We start from the raw sequence: 24,126 nt of genomic DNA, 5'->3' as shown, positions 1-24,126 counted from the left end.
AAATAATATAGAAACACAGAGAAGGCATGCAATGTGCAGTGCGTTTAAACAGGACACCAGACTTCTTGTAGCAGTGAGGGTTTATTACTGAAAGTATAAATTAGTGTCAAACAATTGCATGATCCAGAGTAAATGCCACTGCGAACGCTAAAAATCTCCACGTAAATGACACAACGAAATATCAGTGCGCCCAAGCCTGTGCAAAGGTTTCAAGTGCAAAAATATATCCAGACGTAATGTTTTCCAGATGAGCTATATATTGCAAAATACACAGAAAGCCATCTTCATGAGTTATATTCTTAAGCCCTTCTTTAAAGTCCTACAGTTAAATCTACAGGTCGTACAAAATTTGAGGACAAGCTACTGTAGGCCCGACTGAGCGCATACTGTAAAGGCATGAAAAAGAAACTTTAGCAGTAACCATTACACCAAATATAGTTATATACACATAACTAGTAACCCTTCAGTGTGCGGCTATCCAAAAATCACACCCAGCGGGCGTCTCTGGAACACGTGCTAATGCCTGAAGAAAGAGAGTACACAACTTTAGGGACGGTTCGATTTCTGCTGCCATATCCTGGCTGAACAAACTGTCCGTCCGTGTCCAGCGTCTGCACTTCGTCTGTGCTTTCATCGAACGGCGCGGTCAAGGCCCGCAGCGCCGAGTGCACTCGATCTCGGGCGGCCATGATGTTCTTCTCGCACGGAAGACGTAGGCTGTCCGGACGTCTTCCGTTTACTTCGCACGGGACGCCGTTGAGGACTTCTTCAATTGTCTTGGACAGAGAATGTATCGTCTGATTAAGGCCAGCGTCGCTGCCCCTCCCTGTATTACATTAATAAAATTAAATCATGTTACATGCGTGTCATGGCGGAGAAGTGCTTCATATAAATGCTACTGTGTCAAAGACTGCTGTACCCTTTATAGAGCGCAGCAAAGACGAGTGGAGATCTTTGATCGCCCGGTTCAGCGTGAGGAGTTTAGCCGTGGTGTTCTGAATTGCACACAAGTCCAAGCCTTCATCGTTCTCTGAACGATCCTCAGAAGAGCCTGACCTCTCCTGTGAACGAGAAGATAATAAGAAATATTATAATTCCTTACGTATGTTTAGAGCACTACATTGAAGATGTAGAAATCGCTCTTAAAAGGGAAAGTTCTGAAGAAAATAGAAGAAACTCAAAGAAATGCAAATCAAAAACATGCATAAAATAAATTTAAAATATTGAAAACAGAACCAGATCAAAACTAAGACAAAAGACAAAACTAAAAACCCAAAGAAAAAAAAAGAAAAAACAAAACAAAACTAAACAAATAAAAAAATTAAACGAACCCAAAGCAAAACCAAAACAAGCCCGCAAAACTAAACAAAAAGAAATAAAAACAAAAGCTAAATTAAAAAAATAAACAAAATGTAAAAAAAAATAAAACCCCCAAGTCAGACCAAAAGCAACGTTCCCACAAAACAAATCTAAAAAAAAAATTCTACAAATCAAAATTAAAAATTAAAAACTAAAACCCCAAATGAAAATAAAAAAAAACAAAAAATAAATAAAAATTACATTAAAAACCTCAAAACAAGTCTCAAAAAAACAAAAAAAAACACACACAAACAAAGCCCAAACACACCCACCCCAACAAAACAAGAAAAAAAAGAAAAAAAAACGAATACAAAAATGGAATAAACAAAATAAAACCAAATAACAAAACAAAGGTCAAATTAAAACCAAAAAATCCAAACCTTAAAAAAACAAAATAGAAACAAAAACTACACAAAAACTAAATTAAAAAACGAATTAAAATAAATCATTTTAAATAAATGAATATATTTAAAAAAAAATCTACACATTCGTCGTTGGCTATCTTTCTTGTTTCAGAACACGGGGTTTAGGTAGGGTCAGTGGGTTTGAGAAATGAGTGAGCTCGTGGGATGCATCCATTTTGTTTCCTTATCCCAGCATCCCACGTTCTCTTGCCGGACAATAACAACGAGCCTGTAGTTTGTGTATTGAAGATAACAGTTACAGCCACATTAAGGTGACAGATGACACTCCACTCAAACCATTTATTTTGTAAACAGCAGAACGACCCAAGACGTGTGATAAGAGCGCTCAGGTTCGGCGTTTTACAAGCGCCGTCCCTCTCAGTCGTTGTCGGGCTGAAAACATTTTACACTCGGTGACAGACAACAGCCGTTTGTGAGGCGTACCGACAAACAGCAGCGGAAGTAGCTCTGCAGAGAGCCGGCGACGTCCACCGCGCTGGATCTCTGAATCTGTCAAATATAAAAATCACAATTTAGATTATAGTATGACTTTTTTTTCGTCTCGTTTCTAGTCAAAATATCAATCAAGAAGGATTTTCTAAACCAAGTAAAAAATATAATTTTGTTTTAACAATCATCCACAGGGGGACTGTTTGAAATAAGATTATTTAGCTTAAACCACTGGCAGATATTTTGCTTGCTCTGAGCAAAAACCCACTTAATTTTGACAGATTTTTTATTTTTTTTTCTGAAAACAAGACTATAATTTTTACTTGCCTAGAAAACCCTTCTTGATTGAAGAATTTCTAGATATTTTGACTGGAAACGAGTGTTACAGTGCATTCATAATGTATACATTTATAGATTAATATTGACCGAATCAATAAAAGTCCAGTAAAATATTTATTGAGGGAACTTACTGAAAGATCTCGATGCATCTCTGTGGCGATCTTCTCACCAGCGAGGAGGAGGTCGCTCACACTCTGACGAATCCCATCCCGTAAACAATCCACCACCGGCCTCTAAAGAGACAGGGGACGGTGTTGTACTTTTGCCGATCTGACTGATTTTTAATGTCAGATTTATTCCAGGGCAGCTATAAGACATATATACCCACGTTGTCTATGATTTCTGAGCCGTGTTCAGTCAAAAGAAGATGGGTCCCATTCACTGCCGCCAGAAAACCGATGGTTTTGAGAGCCACGTTCATACACTCTGCAACCCTCCTGTGGGCCTCTGTTACCATGGAGGAGATCTCCGAGTCACAGCCCTGAAAGACCCAACAACAGAGAGACCCTCTTACCCAAAATCACTAATTATACTTCAGCATTTGGAAATACTGTTTTGCTATTTGTTACTTACGTAGAGGCAATTCTAAGCTAATGTAGAGCCAGGTGAAAAATTGATGATCGGATGTTTAAAATGATGATAGATTTACGAGAAAAAAAAATGATTTGTTTGTAGATTTAATTAATTCAATTTAAATTAAATCAAAGAAATTTATGATTAAGTGCATTTTACTGCTAGATATATAGGGATGACAAATAAATAGGCGAGTAAAAAATAGGATACATTTAAATGTTTGTAAATAATAATAATAATAATAATAATAATAATAATAATTTAGAAAATTAACTATAATACAACTATATTAGAGAAATTAACATTATTTAGAGAAAGACTATCTTTCTAATCTTCACATTTAAAGAATATGTATACTTTTATTATTATTATTTTTATATTTACCAACATTTCCTTATTTATTGGATAGAAATTCTGATTTGATAGATTGAGTGGATTAAATTAATTTTAATTTTAATTAAAATTAAATTTAATATTATGTACAGGCATTAAATTTGCCTGTACATAGTCTTAAAACGCATATATATAATAATCACTTGTATACCTTATTATATTTCTTTAAATTTTGTTCATTAATAAAATATTTGTTTAAAGAAATATTAAGGTATACAACTTAATAACAAATGCAGTTTTTATTAAGTACAGGAACATTTAAAACCATACAAATCAATTCACACAAAAAATTATAGTAACATCCAAACATTAATAAATACATTTACTATACATTTATTATTATTATTATTTTTATACCTTTAAATAATTTAATTATGTTAATATTGTTTCTTTAATTTAGATTAAGTAATAATAATTAGATTACTTTGAGAACATTGCACACTTTTTTTTTTAACTAAAAAGTCCCCCATAGAGCTTACCGACAAAAAAATGCAGCTGGCATTTTATTAACGGACTATGAATTGTAATGAGCACCTGAATGAGCAACTGAAGGTAGCCTCCAATTTTCTTGACATGCGTCTTGAGCTCCTCAGCTCTCTGAGACACAGAATCAGAGCTGGGCTTAATGCTGGAGGCCCAGTGCATGGTAATGAACACAGCCCTTTCAACAGCAGACGTGGCCTTCACTAGATGAGTCTGAGCTTCGGTACTGCAGACAAACACTGCTCACATACACACAAACAGAACAAAATGAGGCTCTTTGTGCAGCGCTGTGATGACACGGGTCTTGTGCATTCATATCGAGCCGAATATTGACACTGACGAATGGCTTTGTTGATTTAGGTTTGTTAAAGACGCTTGATGCTTACGGTTCTCCTGGCTGTCGTCGTCAAGGTGCTCATAGAGGTCTGCGATGGACCTCACGGCGCGATGGACCGCCAGCAGGTCTAGAGTCAGTTTGTCACCCAAGCTCTCGCTCTCCTCTGTCGAATGGCTGGAGCGCAGACGAGCCACGGCAGAGCCAATCAGATCTTTGCAGATGGCTGGGAGGGCGGAGTCAGAAGTGCTGGAGTGCAGAGAGGGGGGCTTGTTCATCAGCCCTAAAAAAGACATCAAAGTTGTTATTATAGAAGAAAGCTGGAAAAAAAAACTAGCCTGTTATTTATATATATATTTTTTTTTTTTTTTTTTTTTTTTATTTATTATGTCAAAAGTCAAAAACTCAAATACTTTTATTTTGAATGCACTAATCATTTATGTACCGTTAAAGCATTTAATAATATTTTACATTTGCTTGCATTTTTATATTTGCAGGGTTTTTTTCCAAGTTTTGAAAACTTTTGTTCTTTATATTTCTCTGCACCTTTCATCTATTTTTATTCCAGTACTGCATTTAGCTTTAGTACTAATTTTACTTTGTTATATTAATTTTATAGTTGATCAATTTATAGTGCATTTCTGTATTTCAATTTTTGAAGTTACTGAAAACTATTTTTATTAGGTTTTAGTAAAAAAAAAAGAACCCAACAACAACACTGGTGTACAAATGTGTTCCCAAAAGCTAGCGAGCGGCCTACATAGACGTTATTCAAAACAATTAAACGCTTTCAAACGATTTCGGCAAACTGAAAAAAAGCCACAGAGGTTTAAATTATGACAGAAATGTACTTTGAGCGTATTATGTATTTCAAAACTAATAATCTGAATAAAAGAGTCGAAGAAACATAAACGTGCATATAAAGGCTACTTTACCAGAGGACTGTGAGGGAGCGCAGTGTAGGCTTTGAATGGGATGCACTCGGATCTCATAGAGGCGCCCAGAAATCCTCCTGCTCTTCAGCAAACTTCTACTCCTTAGTCACAGAAAAAAGAGATACAGATGCATTACAACTTATATATCTTGCTTTGAACCATACCATAAATATCACACAGATAACTCAAAGCGTACATCTTGCACTTACCGCTCACCCTAAGGACAAGAGGAGAATTTTAGAGGCGAAAAGCTAAGGAATATCTACGAGCTGGCTGTAGTTAGATCCTCTTGTAGGCAAAGAAAATGATTTAAAATGCTGGAGGAATGTTAGGGCTTGGTTTATAAAGGGAAAAATTTCATCACGGTGGACGACGAGAACCGGTGTTGGGCACAAACCATACTCCTGTCCCTTGATTCTTCAATACAGAGGTACAGAGAGCCTAATAAATTCAAATACCTCCTGCGAGAGAAAGACGAGGTTGAGGAAGAGGCTGATAGGTCTGGTTCCCACTCATCATTGGGGTCGTAAAACACGTCGTCATCTTTAGAGGCGCTCTCCCCCTACAGCCAATAAACATCAGACTTGATTTAGCCACAGCCGATAATAAGAGCAAGTGCCAATACTACATGCTTCCTGCTCTTACTGGGTAATTACAAGCATATAAACAGGCTTCAAATGGCCTCATATATTACCGCGTTCAAAAAAACTCAGCTCTGCGTTAAATACTCAGCGGCACACTCGATTTGAACAAAACGCGGCTAAGTTTCTAATGTCACGTAAAGAGCTACGCGCAAATAAAATAATAGCAAAACAAGAAAAAACAACATATAATGAAGTAAAGACATAATCGTTCTAAAGTCAAGTAAAGGTGGGTGATATGACAAACCTTATATCACGATTAGGGGTGCAAAGGGGTGGAAAAATTCTTGGTCAATTTCTAGAAACGTTAAAAAATCCTGGGATATTTATAAGCATCCTGGATGGTTTCCAAAATTCTAGAAATATTTCAGAATTTTTTTGCAACCCCAATCACGATATGCGTCATTTAATTTCACGATAACGATATACGTTACGATTTCACCCAATCCAAATCTTTGAAACCGTAGACTCCAGCGTTAATTAAAAACGAATACAAGCCCAGAGAAAAACGAGCTCGCCGAAGACAAGTAAACAGTTAGTGATAAATTAAGAATAACTACAAGCAATGACAAAAAAACTACAATTAATAATTAAGAAATGTTACGTAATAAGGGTGCAAAGACACGGTTAGCCTATGGTTCAATACACACTTCATTTCTTTAATCACGGTTTTTAATTGGATTCTGATGGCATAGCACGAGTGTGTTTTTTGCAACAACTTAACAACACCAAAAAAAACCTTCTGTACACCAGAAAGGTGTCAAAAAATGTCTTTAGCGAGAGGTAAGAGATTTATTTATTATATACGGTGACATCCCTACCACATACACTGCAGAAATGAATCAAAAACTGCCTATTAGAGGTTTTTAAAAAGGTATGGTCCGCTTTTGATCAGCTTGTAAACATATATAGACAAAAACAACAACGGTGTACTCTGCCACTGTGCAGCTCAAGCAGCAGTTTTTCCAGCTACTAATTGAATAGGTTTCATTAATCACCTGCTCAAGCTCCCTCATGGCGGCCAGGTTGCTCTGGAACTTCTCCAGACTCCAGAAGGTGGAGATTCCCAGTTTGGTGTTCTGGACTTGGACCTGCAGCCGGGCGTCTCCGCCCTCGCTCTCCTCGTGTCTGTCATGAAAACACACATTCACACACGTCCGATCCCGTCCTAGCACTTCGATGTTTCATAAACCGGCGTTTTAAATTGCTCACTCGTCGAAAAACGTTCCCGTCATTAGTGAAAGCTGGATAAAGATTTAATATTTGATAGTCGACTAAAATTCCATATTAATAATAGCTCGTACCTGCTGAAGACATCGGTTTTGATACCGACTGTCGGGTTTATCGCGTTTTAAAACGTATTAGCTTAAACTTCTAATACGTTACGGAGCGCACACATCTAGGACATGGACAGAAAGTTCCCTTTCAGTCGGTCACTCCGAGTCACGTCGGATGACCGACGAATTGGGATCTCGCTTCGAGAGACCAATCTACTTCGAGTGTATCTAAACAAGCCAATTGAAGATTGGCATGCGCTAATCGCATCCAGCTGCCGCTGATCACAGCGCGTGTATAAATAAGCAGCGGGTGCAGCGCATATTCAGCTTTTAACTTCGGGCGGCGTGACTGTTCCGCTCCAAAGGCGATCTCACGAGTGTTGGAGTACGGCGTTTCAGCGGAGGTCGTTTTCCTGCGTCGAGTGGATTGCCACAATCAGGCTGCACTACCCCCCTGTTTGTGTGCAAAACGGCTATCCCCTGTTGCCGCAGCACTAAAAGAGCATTCGCGGGTGCGTCTTTTTAAAGACGACGTTACGTCTGGCAAACTCGACGCGTCTTGGAAGACAGCGTGGGTCTTGCTTTGACTACGTACACCCGTGTGTTTCTGGATGCGGTTGTTACCTGGTGTTAGGTGATGGTCACAATCGTTGCCTCGTGTGCCTGGGCTTAGCACGCTGAGGTGGCGGTTGTGGATGAATCATTTCCTCGCGGGAGATGGTCATCTCGGAGTGATGGGCGGGCTCTGTCGCCTTGAAAAAGGAGGCGGAGCTTGTGTTTGCTCGACTTGGTTCTCATTCTGGCTGCAGACAGGTGGGCTCCATTTCGTTGTGACACAAAGCTTAAACTCTGCAACCAGTGGAGCTGCAAAGGGCAGTCTGGACCCTCACGTGGGGTATCAGCTGTACCCTCTTGGGCTCCCCCTGATGATCAGAAGTCAATCGCTGCATCGGAAGGTGAGCCAGACATTTCTGGAAGTGAAGGTCCGGTTGCTCTCGTCTACCAGGCGTTGAATGTACTGGATACAGATCTAGAAATGGTGGCTATGCTTGCCCAGGCCGTCGAGGTGATCGGGATCAAGTGGAAACCTCCACTGCTTCCCGGGCTCTCGAGGCTGGACGATTGGTATTTAAGGGTGGCTTGCGCTGGTTCTCAGGGCCCCACCCTGGTACCTTTCTTCCCGGAGTGCATGAGGAGCTTACTGGGATGTGGAAAGCACCTTTCACTGCCAGAAACTGCCCCAGTGGCTCCTCCTCCTTCACCACCCTTGACAGTGGCACAGCCAGGAGTTCTGGTGATCGCCCCCAGTGGAGCGGTCAGTTGGGATGCAGCTGTGTCCCAATGCCGTTTCCGCTTAGTGCGGTGATCCTGTGCTCCTCCCGGGCCTGCAGGTACTCGTCGGCTCTGAGCGGCGGTGCCTTGTGCGGCCTGTGGACAAGCTGCGTCTGCAGTACACGCTTTAGGCGTTGTTGCAGGTTCATCAGGCCAAGGCACTGAAGGATCTGCACAGGGGTGGTCATGACCTGGAAGTTCTGAAAGAACTCTGTATCGTGATGGACCTCGCGCCACGGCGGCGAAGGTCTAACGCGGTCTCTGGGTTGTCACGATGGCCACTCACGGTGGTCCAGAAACGCCATCTGTGGCTGTGTCTGGTCGACATGCGCGAGGTAGACAAGACCACGTTCCTTGAATGCCCCATGTCCCAGACCGGCCACTTGGCGACGCGGTGGAGAACTTTGCCCAGCAGTTCTCCGCTGCCCAGAAGCAGACTGAGGTAAGAAACATCCTGCCTCGGCGTGCAGCTGCTGCCTTCACCCAGCCGCCCGACGGCCCACCTCAGCCAGCTCGTCGCCGAGGTGCCCCTGCTGCCGCCACCGCTCCCGTGCAGTCAACGCAGCAGCCCCCATCTAGGCAGCACCGTGGAGCTGGCAGCAGGGCAGCCACCCAGCCTGTCCAGGCTCCTGCCAAACCTGGAGGAAAGCGCAGGTGCAAGAGGCCCTCAGATCCGGGATGGAGGAGCTGCTCTGCCGGGCAGAGAATGTTGCCGCTACCTAAAACCTCGACAAGGGCGGTTTCCTCTGTCTCTGGGTCCCCAGGGAGGCGAGGAGTTGAGCGGGCCAGTTCCGCGCCACTCACGCTCTCCTTGGGCTAATATGCAGCAGTGGGAAGACTGGGAGGACGAACCAACAGCCTACCCGCCTCACTTCTGCGGGGATGCAGGTAAGAGTTGCACACACTCAGACCCGCTTGGACCCGGCCACGAGGCGCCCGAGCCGGGTCCCTGCACTCCCCTCGCTGCCCCATCGCCTGCCGCGTCGGTGGTTCCGCTCGAGCCGCTAGTTCGGTCTCTGGATGCCTGGTTGAATCTTCCCAGGCTATCCCGGTGGCTCCTGCGAACCCTTCGACTTCGGCTATATGATTCAGTTCATCCGGCGTCCCCCCAAGTTCAGTGGGATCCGCTATATGTCAGTGAACAATGCGTGTGCCCCTGTCTTGTGGGCGGAGATTGCTGTCCTTCTAGTGAAGGCACGATAAAGCCGCTTCCTCCAGCCGATATAGGTCGGGGCTTACAGCCCATACTTCATAGTGCCCAAGAAAGGCGGTGGAGTTCTGACCAATCTTGGATCTGTGAGTCCTGAATCGAGCACTCCCGTTCAGGATGTTGACACAGAAACGCCTATTCAGTGCGTCCGTCCCCAGGATTGGTTGCAGCGATCGACCTGAAGGAGACACGTACTTTCATGTGTCGATTCTTCCATGCCACAGGCCATTCCTGAGGTTGGCGTTCGAAGGTCGAGCATATCAGTACAAGTCCTACCCTTCGGGCTCTCCCTGTCGCCACGCGTCTTCATGCAAGTCGCGGAAGCAGCCCTTGCTCCACTGAGAGAGTAAGGCGTTCGCATTCTCAACCAACTGGATGACTGGCTCAGTCCGGGCTCCAGTTGTGCGAACACAGGGATCTGGTGCTACAGCACCTCAGCCAGTTGGGGTTTCAGGTCAACCAGGAGAAGAGCAAACTCTGTCCAACGCAGAGGATCTCTTTTCTTGGGATGGAGCTGGATTCGATCGATCAGATGGCACACCTCACAGAGGCGTGCCAATTCGGTGTTGAACTGCTTCAATATGTTCAAGAGCAGGATGGCGGTCCCACTGAAATATTTTCAGAGGCTCCTGGGGCATATGGCAGCGCGCCACAGTGATGCCGCTGGGACTAATCCATATGAGACCGCTTCAACATTGGCTACGATCGAGTCCCGAGGTGGGCGTGGCAAAGTGGCACTCACCGGGTTCAAATAACACCGGCCTGCCGCCAAACCTTCACCCGTGGTCAGACCTCTCGTTCCTTCGGGCGGAGTGCCTGGAGAAGGGTCTCCAGGTATGCTGTGGTTTCACGGATGCCTCCACCACCGGCTGAGGGCCACGTGCAAACGGGCATGCAGTGTCAGGGGTTTGGGCGGGCCCTCAACTGCAATGGCACATCAACTGCCTAAAGTTGCTGGCAGTACATCTCGCCTAGGCAGTCTCGAGAACTGCCTTCGAGGCCAGCATGTACTAGTCCGCACAGACAACATACTGACCGTTGCGTACATCAACCAACAAGGTGGTCTACGCTCCCGTCGTGTCGCAACTAGCCCACCACCTCCTCCTCCTCCTATGGAGTCGGAAGTTCTGAGGTCGCTTCTCGCCATTCACATTCCAGGAGTGTGCAACCAGGCAGCCGACGAGGCTGTCGCGAGCTGCACTACCGGAGAATGGAGACTCCATCCCGGGCGGTTCAGCTGATTGGGAACGTTTCGAGCCACTCAGGTAGACCTGTTTGCCTCTCCAGAGACTTCCCATTGCCCACTGGCACACAGCTGGCTGCGGGGCCTTTGCAAGTATGTATTTCCCCAGTGAGCCTTCTTGCACAGACACTGTGCAAGGTCAGGAGGACTAGGAGCAGGTCTTGCTAGTAGCACCCTACTGGTGAAGACTTGGTTCCCAGAACTTGTGCTCCTCGCGACAGCCCCTCCTTGGCCGATCCCTCTGAGGAAGGATCTTCTGACTCAGAGATGGGGCACCCCTTGGCACCCGCGTCCAGACCTCTGGAAACTCCATGTCTGGTCCCTGGATGGGATCTGGAGGCTCTAGGTGACCTACCTCAAGAGGTAGTCGACACCATTTCTTCGGCTAGAGTGCCGTCCACGAGACAGGCCTATGCCTTGAAGTAGAAACCTGTTAAATCGAGTGGTGTTCTTCTCAGGGTGAAGACCCCCGGAATTGCCCTATCAGTCGTGCTTATCTTCTTGCAGCAAGGGTTGGAGCGAAGGCTGTCTCCCTCCACCCTTAAAGTCTACATGGCTGCAATCGCTGCAAATCATGACCTCATAGATGGGAGGTCTGTGGGTAAGCATGGCCGGATTATCAGGTTCCTGAGGGAAGCCAGGAGGTTGAATCCTCCACGGCTCCCAACAGTACCCTCCTGGGACCTGTCTGTAGTGCTGACAGCACTGCAGTAGGCTCCGTTGAACCCTTGCCAGCAGTTGTGCTAAAGTTCTTTTATCTATGAAGACATTGCTCCTGCTCGCATTGGCCTCCATCAAGAGGGTAGGGGACCTGCAGGCTTTTTCGGTCGACGATTCGTGCCTACAGTTTGGGCTCGCGGATTCCCAGGTACCACTGAGGCCACGGCCCGGCTCGTGCCCAAGGTTCCCACTACCCCCTTCAGAGACCAGGTGGTGAACCTTCAGCGCTGCCCCTGGAGGAGGCAGACCCAGCCCTGGCGTTGCTTGTCCCGTCCGAGCACTCCGATGCTACGTTGACCGGACACAAAGCTTCAGGACCTCAGTCCAGCTCTCGTTTGTCACAGAGGCCGGCAGAAGGGAGTGCCGCCTCCAAGCAGAGGATGGCTCACTGGATAGTGGGCGCCATTACCCTAGCGTACCAAGCACAGAGTATGCCCTGCCCCCCCCTTCAGGTTGCGGGCACACTCAGCAAGTGTTGCATCGTCCTGGGCGGTGGCTCGTGGCACCTCGCTGACAGATTGTAGAGCTGCGGGCTGGGCGACCCCCAACATGATTGCTAGATTCTATAGCCTACGTGTGGAACCGGTATCCTCCTGTGTTCTCACCTCAAACTGGTAGAAGCACTGAGAGGCCCGGTTTGGTCGGCTTGTTAACCGCTCAGAGCGTCCATACAGTAGACCCTGTCGAGCTCCTCCATTCCCTCGGCAGCCAGATGTTGCGGAGCATCCGGCGCCAGGCCCTCTCGATGAATCCGTGAGAACCGGTGAGGGCTGGGAGCCATGTAAAGTACCCCAAGAGGACTTTATGTGTGTATTTCCACGGCATAGCCTTAGAGCCCCGTGTTTCCCGGCAGACCTTCTGCCCGTCTAAGAGGGTTCAATCACCTCCAATTTTCCATATGCAAACTGAAATACTGTCCATATGCGTATTCGTTCCGAGACCTCCTACAGGAAGGCTGGACTTCCGCACGTCCCTGTTCACTAGAACGTGGGGCGTTTCCCAATGTTCCAGTCTTACGAATGGGTAGTGTTACAAAAGTAGCTGGCTTCTTGTGGTTGAGCCCGGCCTCGCCGATAGACTGAGGGGGCTTGTGGGCTCCCACAGGACACTGGAAGAGGCAGCGTCCATGGCGTTTTGGTAGGGATCCCAATTGCGTCGGTCATCCGGCGTGACTCGGAGTGACCGACTGAAAGGGAACGCCTCGGTTACGTATGTAACCCTCGTTCCCTGAAGAAGGGAACGGAGGCGTCCACGTCCGTCGCCGCGCACGTGCTGCACCTCTGCTGAAGGGCGGGTCACTAGCTCGGCTCCTCAGCGAAAACCTGAATATGCGCTGCACCCGCTGCTTATTTATACACGCGCTGTGATCAGCGGCAGCTGGATGCGATTAGCGCATGCCAATCTTCAATTGGCTTGTTTAGATACACTCGAAGTAGATTGGTCTCTCGAAGCGAGATCCCAATTCGTCGGTCATCCGACGTGACGTCTCCGTTCCCTTCTTCAGGGAACGAGGGTTACATACGTAACCGAGACGTTCTCATTCACACCCAAGTTTACAATAAACATCTGTAAAAGTCGGTTAATTATGTCTGTGAAGGTAAACAGCTGAGAAATAAATCTCACTTTTATATTAGCTCTGCGTGGCAGAGCTATTTTAATGCCATCATAAGCTGTAGCAGTGTTGCTCCTGGATCAACATCTTCGTTTAATTAAATCCATTGCTCCACTAAATAGCCGTACCTGCTGAAGACTGTGTGTTTTCGGAGTTTGGCACCGATTTTGTTGGCTTCTTCGATCATCAAAGACAGCTTCAAGGCATCCCACTGCGGGCAGGCTGCAAACATCGAACAAAGGTACGGTGAATAACACGCAGTTGAGAACATCGCCGGTGGAAAAGCCAGTGTCTTTTCAATTTGAAGTGTACCCGTTTTGGGGGTCTGGGTCATTTTAAGAGCACGTTTTTTCTCAATCTGAGCAAGATCTTCAGCAATCTTCCTCTTCTCTGCTTCGAGAGCCTCTACAATCTTAGCGTGCCGGATATCGTGATCAGCCAATGCCTATAGAAAAAAATAAATAGCTTTAATTAAAATTCACGAATTAAAAGATTAAGCAGCCATCTTCTACATAATCTCTAAAATAATCAAAGTAAAAATGAACTAAAGTAGTGCTTGCAAAATTAGCTATATATAATAATTGTTTTCAGTTAAAAATTATTAAAACGTCATTAACGCAGGGGAGGAGCTTATAACTGATATTTCTGTCTGTTTTTTTTCTTGACAAGAAGTGCGTTTATTCAGTCGCAGAACGTCTTTAAAAATCACATCAAACGGAGACGTTTCAGTACGAGGGGCTGTATAGGCCAGAATTATTGAGAGACCTCTTCCGTACACTAGCGAAACAAAAAACATTGATTAACCTCACTGAAATTCATTCATTCAATCGCATAACTAGCGGTGCTTGCCGTGCCAATGCTGTGCTTGCTGCTGTGATGTTTGTTCATCAAGAGTAAAAGAAAAAAAACGAGGGAATCAATAACTAAGTATTTACCCGTATTTAGTTTAAAATGCTGAAGGGGCACAAGTAGCCTAGCTAAATAAATCATGTATTATAATGTGTTTATTTAAAAATTGATTTACGTTTTTTTTAAGTCTAATAAATGCCAAAATTCTTAATTATAACGTAATGTTTAATGGTTATAGTCAATGGTTAAATATTAGAGGAAAATCAGCATTACTTAGCAGCAGTGATACTGGCTGTAAAAAGATGCCAGTACACAAATATTAAAAATATGTTGTTTGTACATTAATTTGAAGATTGAAGATTTAAAACTTTAATTTAATTTAAGGTGCGATTAATTTTTAGAAAAATGTGCAATCATTTTTTTGTTTGTTTTTTTTTTTTTTATCAAATCGACAGCGCTACATAATAGAATTAAAACAATATAATTATAACTAAAGTAATACATAAAAACATGAATAAAACACTAACTATAAAGTAACAATATAAAGTAAATAGACTAAACCATCTTAAATAACTAACTGAACAAATAAACAAAAATATCAAAATATTCAGAATACCTTAACTCTAAAATCAACTAAATATCTAAATAATAATCTAAATAGGTAATGTACACATACATATTTATTTATTTATTTATTTATGTGTGACATTTTTGAACCACTAAGAACCACGGATTCAGTTAAAAATCGAGTTACTGTTCTCTACTGAATTTTTTCTTTTTTGCGTTTTAACTAACCCTTTAAGAAAGAAGAGCATCAATTTGTATTTTTAGATTTAGCTCTTTTTTTGGTCTTTCTGTACCTGTCTAGTAGCCTGGGCCTCCATCTGCAGACGTCTCTTATGAGTGGTGACTTCCTGCTCCAGCAGGCTCTTTGCGGTCCGCAGGTGCTCTATCTGGCTGACGACCCTCTTTTTATCCAGCTCCTGCTCTCTCTTGCGTTCGCTCTCCTCCTCCTGAGCAAGAATTTGATTAGCTGTAGTCGCGCACTCTTCACACAGAGCTGTCTGCTAACAGCTTACCAGCTCTCGCTCCAGAGCTTTGATCCTCTCCTCGTACTGACTCTTCTGCTCGCTCAGCTCTTTCTGCGCCATCTCTTTTGCCACCTGAATGCCCTGCATCATCTCCTCTTTGGCCTTCAACCGAGCCGCCTCGATCTCCGCTTCGAGCCTGAGAAGAAAAGTTAAGAATGGGCCGCTCAGCGTGTTTTGGCCTTCTTTGTTAACATTAGATTAATGGTGCGCGATTTCGGTACGAGTTGCTGTAGAGGCTTGTACTCACTGTGCTCTCTGAGCCGACAGAAGCTCGTTTTTAGCGAACTCAAAGTCCTTCTGACCATCTCCACTGCTCCAGCAGGACGAGCGCTTTCCGCTCTGAACCTCAGCCGGGTGGTTGAACCGAAAGTAGTGATCCCCTCCAAGAATCACACGGTCTCCCTGGAATAAAAAGAGTAAACCGATTGATGATTGACGTGGAGGTAGAGAAGTCACAACCAGAGCCGAGGCAGGAACTCACGTGATGGAGAACGGTGCACTCAGACACAAGATGTCCGTTCACAAAGGTCTTGGCGTTTGGCATCGGTTTGATGCTGACGGTACCTTTCACACTGGAGATGACACTGAAAACGCAGTTAAAACAACCTTTACTTTATTGGATCCTTTACTGATCGATATTAGATATTTAACTTTCTTCAAGATCTGAAATGCTTCAAATTGATATTCTGTTTTCATACTGTAGATTACAATGTGATATACTTATAATTTACTCTTTGTGTGTGTGTAATATATATATATATATACACACACACACACACACACATATATACATATAGTCATTTTAGTACAGGGACAGTTCTTTCTTTCTTCTGAAAGTTACGCCTTTTCAAAACGAAAACTTTCTTTCTTCTGTTGAACACAAAAGAGGACATTTTGAAGAAGGTTGGTTACCAAACAGGTCAGGGTAACCATGGCTACCAACATCATCTTTTGCGTCCAACAAAAGAAAGAAACTCGTGCAGAGATTGGAAACAACAACATGAGGGTGAGTATATAACGACAGTTTATGGCCGAACCGTTCTTTTAAACGTACGAGTCGAATCATTTTAAGAGGTGAATGATAGAGTGGTAGGAGAGCGTCTCACCAGTGCTGATCGGCGATGAGAGCTCCAGACAGCTGGATGTCGTGGGCCGACTCAGACTTGAGCTTGCCGACCTTGGTCTCGCCCTCTTTAATCATGTACAGCAGCATCTCTGACAGCTGCGGGTCCTCATTCAGGTTCACAAGGTTAGGCAGACGATTATCCACTTTAAAGGTGACGCCGGCGCGCTGAACGAGGTTCGGCGGATAAACAGACGGACAAAGTGAAGAAGAAAGAGGAAGGAAATGACCATGAAAGCCATTTGAAAAGCCCATCGATCCATCACACACTGAAGTCTGAACGGTATTTGTAAGCGTGGGGCAATCATTACCTGCAGCTCTTTGGTTTCCTCCCGCTTCCTCCTCTCTGCCTCTTCCAGCCTTTCTTTCCAAGTTCTGCACATATTGAATGACACAAAAACCTTGATATGTGCATAATTTGTGTAAAGCTTTTAATACAATAGCTGCAAGTATTTGACAAGTGTTCTATATCACATTCAAAAACAAGTTTTTGTTAATATGTGTGTGTGCGTATTTTGTGTAATATATATATATATATATATATATATATATATATACATAAATATATATATGCATGCATAAATATACACACACACAGTGCATTTACATAAACACACAAAATGTAAACAGTGCACATTTATTTTTGATCATTTATAAATAAATGTACACATGCATGTGGTTGTATTTATATAGACATAAATATACACAGTACACAAACATTTACTATTTATTAAACAAAACTTTCACTTGGAATGGGTGATTAATCATGTGACAGGACTAAATAAAATTGATTATACGGTTCGTACATGAATCAAAATCTGACAATAAAATAGTTTTGAAAACAATACATAACAGAAAGAGAATTCGACCACCTTATAAAATGTATTCATCACAGAATATGAATTACACTAAAATGATTTTTCCGTCTGAAGAGCTTTCCACTGATGTGGGTATGAGGTCATGGGCCGGGAGAACAGCCAAACATGTTTCATCCCTCGAACATCTCATTTACTGCAGGCACAGAAACTTCAGCGATGGCCAGGAAATGTGTTTTCAGCTTTTTCTACTCCAAAACCACCTTCCCTGTAACCTCAAACTAAACCTGGCCACGGGCCGGGAATGTTTGCACTTTGAGGAAGATTCATCCTAAACACTTCTATGATTTTAGAACATAGTTTTGTTAATATTGACACAAAGGTTTGTACAAAAGGAAAACATTAAAAAGCTACATTACGGTTTAAAAGACTGAGGTCTGTGAGATATCATAATAGTCTGCATTTACTTGATCAGAAAAACAGCAATATACTGCGGTAGACTTTTTCAGGATTGTCTGATGACTAGCATTCAAGAGCATTTATTTGAAATAAAAATATTTTGCAACATTATTAATGCATTTACAGTCAGTTTTGATCAATTTCATGCGGAATAAAAGTTTTTTGTTGACGCTTACCCCACATTTTATATTTATTATTTAGCATATATTTAATAATATTAATTATTGACTAATAAAAAAATATTGAAGTAATATCAGTAAATATCCCAGAATCAGTCAATTAAATTCACTGAATTAATGATGAACTGACTAACTAAAAATTGAGTACTTGCTTGTGTCCTGTGTTTGGCACACTCTTAATAAACGCTATTTTTCTGTTTAATGCTCTAAGGCTGATGATGCACGGTGGGTTTTTTTGAGCAACATTGCATGGGCACTTTTTCACTGAGAACAGGTAACAAATGTCTCTCTGGATACTTAAAATCAGTCCTCGGCCCCCGTGTCCCACCTGCTTACCCACTGATGACTACATTAACCAAAGCTGCCCATCAACACTGCTCAAAAAGGCACTACATAAATGAAAACTGCATAAAAATTCATGAGTTTGGTAGTTTCTATCCACACACCTGTGAGCCTCGGCCATTTCGTGCTCCTGTTGAGAGAGTTTGGTCTTGAGAGAGACGATCTCTTGCTGAAAGAGTCTCATTTTCTCGGGCTCGATGCCTTGGGAGCTCATCTGAGCCGCGCGGAGCTTCTCCACCTCTGCTTTCAGCTCTGGACACAGGCATTCGGAAAACCTCTTTATGCATTCTTAATAGTATATACAAAATGAAAGAGCAGTAAAATAAAACATATACAAAAAGTAACTCCGCTTACGTTTTACTGTGAGTCCCCTCACAGTAAAACGTATAGAACAGACTCTTTCTGACGAGCGTGACAGAATGAAGAGCTGCGAGAGCGCTCCTGACCTCGGATCAGTTTGGCGTTGGTGTCCTCGTTGACTTTGGCGATGTTAATGATCATACGGGCCTGCTGGGCGTAGCGTAACGTGCTCAGGCTCTCCTCCATGTTACTGGCTGCGGGGCTCAGTGTGGCGATCATGGCAGTCTTGGAGTTTCCGCCGAGGCTTTCCTTCAGTAACCTGAACACAAGAGGGAGCTCCAGCACTTCTGCTGCTTTTTTCAGCCAAAATAAATCAAATTTTATAAATGTGGCTGGTATTGCTGTACACAATTTATTAGTATTCAAAATCCTTTTTTATTTAAATTAATAAAAATTTGCGCTGTCAAACTATGAATCGCATTCAAAAATAAAAGTCTGTTTATATAAAAGTGTATGTATACTGTGTATATTTATTATATATATGTAAATACAAATAAATACATTTATATATTTGGATAATGCATTTATTTGTAAATAATATGTTTATTTATTAAATTGTTTCTATATAATATACAAAAAATATTAATATATAAATGTAAATATTTTCAGTATATATATATATATATATATATATATATATATATATATATATATATATATATATATATATATATATATATATATATATATATATATATATATATATACACACACATATATATACACATATATATATACATATACACACTGTATGTGTCTATATACACACACTCACACACACAATAAACATACACAGTACACGTGCATTATGTAAACATTTATTTCGGATGCGAAAAAACGCAAATTAATCTCTTGACGGCACTAGTAATAATAGAAATTAAATTCTGTTCTCTTTTTTCCTTTTTTATTTTTTGTGTAATTTTTTAAAAAAGTTACCTAGGTAATTTAAAAAATTATATTATTTGTTAATATTAATATAATTGCTGTGTATTGTGTGCAGGTATTATTCCTTGACATCAGGGCCTTGGAAGTGCGTTAGATTGATGAAGCTGTGCTGCTGTTGATGAGGTTTTAATTCAAACTAACAACCCTGCAATGAAATACAGCTCAAAATCATGAGCCAAATCCTCTCACCACGTTAGCACCGACTCTCTGTACGGGGTGAAGACTTTCTTTCTGCTCTGAGCCTGTTCCGAGAGCGACGAGATCACTTTTCCCAGCGTGAGCAGAGACTTGTTGATGCTCGCTCCCTCCTGGGAAAAAATTTAAATAAAATCACATTACAAACGTGCCGGATTTGCAATTTCATCACATACTGACAAAATATTAGAATCCATTTCACTGCTATTTAACACGTAGGGTACGGCGGGCAGCGGAATGCATTGTGGGTAATCACGACGCAGGATAAATGCATGCTGGATTACCCTGAGCCTCTCTCCGCTGGTCTGGGCTGAAGTACAGCGCTCACTTCCTGCCAAATCCACCAGGTTTATCCTGCTGGTGATGCAGTGATCGTGCTCCTCTTCCTCCACAAACTCAGTCTGTGCACAAGCAAACACCATCATATAACTACCACAAACGCATCAAGTTATTCACATACCGGTTGTAGCAAAAGTAGCATCTCGTTGCACATGAATCTGAGGATCTTACTTTAGTTTGCGTCATGACCAGAGTGAACACAGAGTGTGATCTGGAGCTTTTATCGTTCATGCCGGTGGCGGCCGTGGCTCTCTGTTTGTTGCCGAGCGCCAGCCAAGTCTGCGAAGATGGGGGAGGAAAAATATATCGATGGTATGATGGAAAATAACGTGATGGGTGCAAAAACTGAACAGACACCATACATTACCTGAATATCAGCATAAGATGTGACTACATTCCTGAAAGACAGATAGAGATAGAGCAGCACAAAATAAAAATACAGTTAAATAAAAATCTAAACAAAATCAAAAGGCAAAAAGTAAAACAAAGTTAAATGAAACAAAAACACACATGCACACAAAAATAAAATAATAATAATAATAATAATAAATACTAATTAAAAATAAAATAATAATAATAATAAAAACAAATACAAAATACTAATTAAAAATAAAATAATAATAATAATAATAATCATAATAACAAAACCTCAAGACAACAAAATAAAGAAAGAGTCCAACTATCCAACTACCCCCCCAAAAATCGTACAAATACAAACAACAAAACAAAATTAAAAAATAACCACAAGACAACAAAATAAAAAAAAAAAAAAAAAAAACACACAACACCAAAATAAAATAAACCAAAAACAACAAATCACAAAAATAAATAAATAAATAAATAAATAAACAAATACATAAAATACCTAAAAACCAAAAGCACACGCACACACCAAAAGAAAAATGTAAGGAGTCCATAGTAAATGGACAGGTTCAATGCTTACGTGGACAGGTCTGCAACATAAGGGCCATAGACAGGATGTTCTCTCACACGCAGCTGGAAAATGCAAGATAAGGACTGAAACTACAAGACATTTGTAACATTTAGTGTGTTTTATTGAGCGGTTGCACTTACAGGCGTTCTCTTCTGGTTTTGCTCGTCCTTTGCCACCAGCAAATCGTGGATTTTCTCATTGTACACCTCAAAATAGCTCATCTCCAGATGGCAGGAGATCTTGAATATAAACAAACCCGCGTTTAGAACGGCCAAACAAGCTATATTTATAATTCAATCAAAGATTTCACATGAACGATCGTCACATGGGGCAGCAACCTCTTCGGTTTGAGTTCTGGACAATCTTGAGAAAAGCTCCTCACAGAATCTGGGAATGACGCCAGCCTCTTCACCAAAACCCATCATCCTAGGAAGCATCCACAACATCGCTTTGATTTGAGTGGTTACTGTCGCTGCATTTATAAAACACGCATTTGAAAGAGAATGGTCACTTACGTGTAGGACTTTCCAGAACCTGTTTGGCCGTACGCAAAAAGACACGTGTTAAACCCTTCAAAGGCTCTTTCAAGCAGGGGCCGAGCCAATTTTTCGTAAACCGTCTGCTGACTGGCAAAACTTGCATCCGATTCATTGATAGAGCAAAAAGAGAAGTCAAAGGTAAAAGTGTAGTTTTGTTTAGTATCTGGATGCTGCACGACTGTTTCTTGGCTGTTCATGAAGATCACCTGACGGGTTTTCTCATTCTTCTCCCTGTGGACACACACACACACACACACACACACACACACACTTTTAGTACAAATAAGTGCATTTTGTACAGTTTTGTACAAACTTTAATGAAAGGTTTTAATCCTTTAATTAAAAAAAAAAAAAAGTTGACACACACACACACACCTATATCTATATCTAGATCTAGATCTAGATAGATAGATAGATAGATATACACACACAATATGTGTGTTGTTATTATATTATATTTTTATAATAATTACTATTATTACAAAATATCACAGTTTACCCCAAGAGTTCAAACTAAATACTAACTAAAATTAAAAGCTAAGAAAAAACAAAACTTAAATAAATATTTTTAAACAAATAGCAAGTAAAAAAATACAGCAGTATATTAAACTGAATATATCAGAATGACTGTTGGCCCGTTGTTGGTTTAGAATTAATGACAATTATCCCAAAAATGTGAAACAATGTTCAACGTTGTAATTTTCTTGAAAATAATTTACATGAAAGGGCTGCAATATGCATAAAAATTTAAGAAAAAGTTACATTTGAGTATTACTTAGAAGACTCTCTTTAGAAGGTTGCATGAACCAAATGTTTTCAAATTCAAATTTTATTTGTCACATACACATACATACATGGTACGACATGCAGTGAAATGTTCTTTACAACTGTCCAGCATCAAAATAGAAAACAAAATTTATATATATATATATATATATAAATATAAAATATAAAAATATGTATAAAAAGAAGTGTGGAAAGTAAAGTATAAAAATATAAAATATAAAGTATAAGATATAAAGTGTAAAGTGTTTTGTTTGTTGTAGGCTAATTATATTATATAAATTATATAATATTATATACGCACGTATATATGTTTATATATGTGTGCTTACATAAACATACTTAATATCCTAATCATTTTTGGTATTAAAGAAAAATGGCTAATTTCAAAACACATTTGTGGCTATTTCTACAAATAAAAAAGTTCTTATATCCAATAAAATATCTTTTGAGGTTCGATTTTATACACAGAAATTGGCACACTGAAATGAGCCTGAAAACAAGCCACCGGAAACGATGTCTCACCTTGAAGTGAAGGGTCTGAGCCGAACTGCGACGGCGACGGCGCTGTTCTCCATCTTCAGCTCTTGAGGCTGTAGAGCACCGGACCTGCTCAGAGCTTCAGCAGGAGCAGCTCGAGAAGCGCCGGCTCCTCCATGAGCCGTGGAGCTCGTTAGGGCCGGAGGTCTCTTCACCTGCGCTGAGGGTGTCACCTGTCTATTTAAAGCACCAATCTGAGGCCTCTCCGAGCCTGATCTCAAGGTGTCTGCGCTCATCTGTGGAGGCTTGTGTCTCGCTGCCGCAGCCGTGTGTTTGGTAGACAAGGGTCTAGATGCGTCTTTACCAGCTAGCTTCTCAAAGACGTCTCTCTTGAGGCTTAATTTCTCAAACTGGGTTCTCCTTGTAGGCGTCGAAACGGTTTTGCCCTGTTCTAGGGAGGCGCTGGTCTTCTCAGAGCTCGTTTTCTGAGTGCCCCACGAGGTCTTCCCGGGGGTTTTGATGGTTTCGTGGCTCTCTCTTGCTGGATTGGGTTCGGTCAGGACTTTGGTTCTGTTTATGGACCCTGTTCTGGTCCTGCGCTGAAGGGTCAGGCGTTTCTCTCCTCTTTGGTTCTCCTGTGAGGTTTCTTCATGGTGGTCTGCTGGGGTTCTGCTGCTGGGTTTTCTCTGAAGAGCGAGTCTGACGCCAGAGGATGGCGTTTTAAAGGCGTTTTCTCCACTTTTTGCGAGCGCTGAGACCACATAGGTCCTGTTTACTTCTTTGGTTTTATTAAAAGATGATGTGACGTCTCCTTTTGATCCATCCATCATTGTATGGGTCCAAAAACAAGACTATAAGACTGTCTTAAAACTGTCGCGCATGTACATCAGTCCACAAACGTTGTTGTTGTGTAATAACGAGTAAACCGATGCAAATAACCTGCCAAAAGACTTAAAAATACACGTTTACGTGAAGCCATAACTAAAACTGAAGTGGAAGTGCTGATGTACTGTTGTCTAAACAATTAAAAGTTACGTTTATGGATTTAAAAAAACGCAGTCCTTCCTCCTAGTTCGCTAGCGTTACCGTTCGGACGGTAAGAAAGTAACAGACTGAACTACGCCTCAAAGCGTCAATAAAAACAACAACTCACTGACTGTCTGTCCGCTCTCCGCCATACTGCCGCTCTAATTCAAAACCTGTAGGCGGGCTGTGATTGGTCAGCTCCGTGTGACGCGGAGGCGCGCAGTAACGCCTTTCTACCGAAAGATGGCGGCGTGTGCAAAACAAGAGCGAGCGACTTCATCCGAAGAGAGCCGTGTGTGCGATAAAACCTGAAGTGCGTAAGGAGAAATGGGTTATTTTAGACGTTAATTATTTATTAGATG

General features: G+C 42.1%; 1 protein-coding gene across 1 annotated transcript; it reads right to left on the bottom strand.

The window, feature by feature from the left end:
* Positions 1–68: 68 nt before the first annotated feature.
* kif14 (kinesin family member 14) lies at positions 69–23,917 on the bottom strand. Its single transcript, XM_043223940.1, has 29 exons — positions 22,784–23,917; positions 21,452–21,706; positions 21,275–21,362; positions 21,077–21,175; positions 20,946–20,998; positions 20,370–20,400; positions 20,174–20,281; positions 19,948–20,064; positions 19,658–19,776; positions 18,610–18,782; positions 18,268–18,415; positions 16,680–16,743; positions 16,352–16,536; positions 15,727–15,829; positions 15,493–15,647; positions 15,234–15,381; positions 15,015–15,167; positions 13,618–13,750; positions 13,434–13,527; positions 6,910–7,039; positions 5,729–5,832; positions 5,271–5,371; positions 4,388–4,618; positions 4,053–4,240; positions 2,881–3,033; positions 2,684–2,785; positions 2,208–2,273; positions 920–1,061; positions 69–826 (listed from the first exon to the last, which is right to left on the bottom strand). The coding sequence occupies exons 1-29, from the start codon at positions 23,566–23,568 to the stop codon at positions 486–488; spliced, it is 4,569 nt and encodes a 1,522-aa protein (XP_043079875.1). The 5' UTR covers positions 23,569–23,917; the 3' UTR covers positions 69–485.
* Between the last annotated feature and the right edge of the window lie 209 nt (positions 23,918–24,126).

The sequence above is a fragment of the Puntigrus tetrazona genome, chromosome 22 (genome assembly GCF_018831695.1).
Source record: "Puntigrus tetrazona isolate hp1 chromosome 22, ASM1883169v1, whole genome shotgun sequence".
NCBI classification, from domain to species: domain Eukaryota; kingdom Metazoa; phylum Chordata; class Actinopteri; order Cypriniformes; family Cyprinidae; genus Puntigrus; species Puntigrus tetrazona.
The sequence above is the reverse complement of the archived record's forward strand: the minus strand, read 5'-3'. Positions and strand labels throughout refer to the sequence as shown.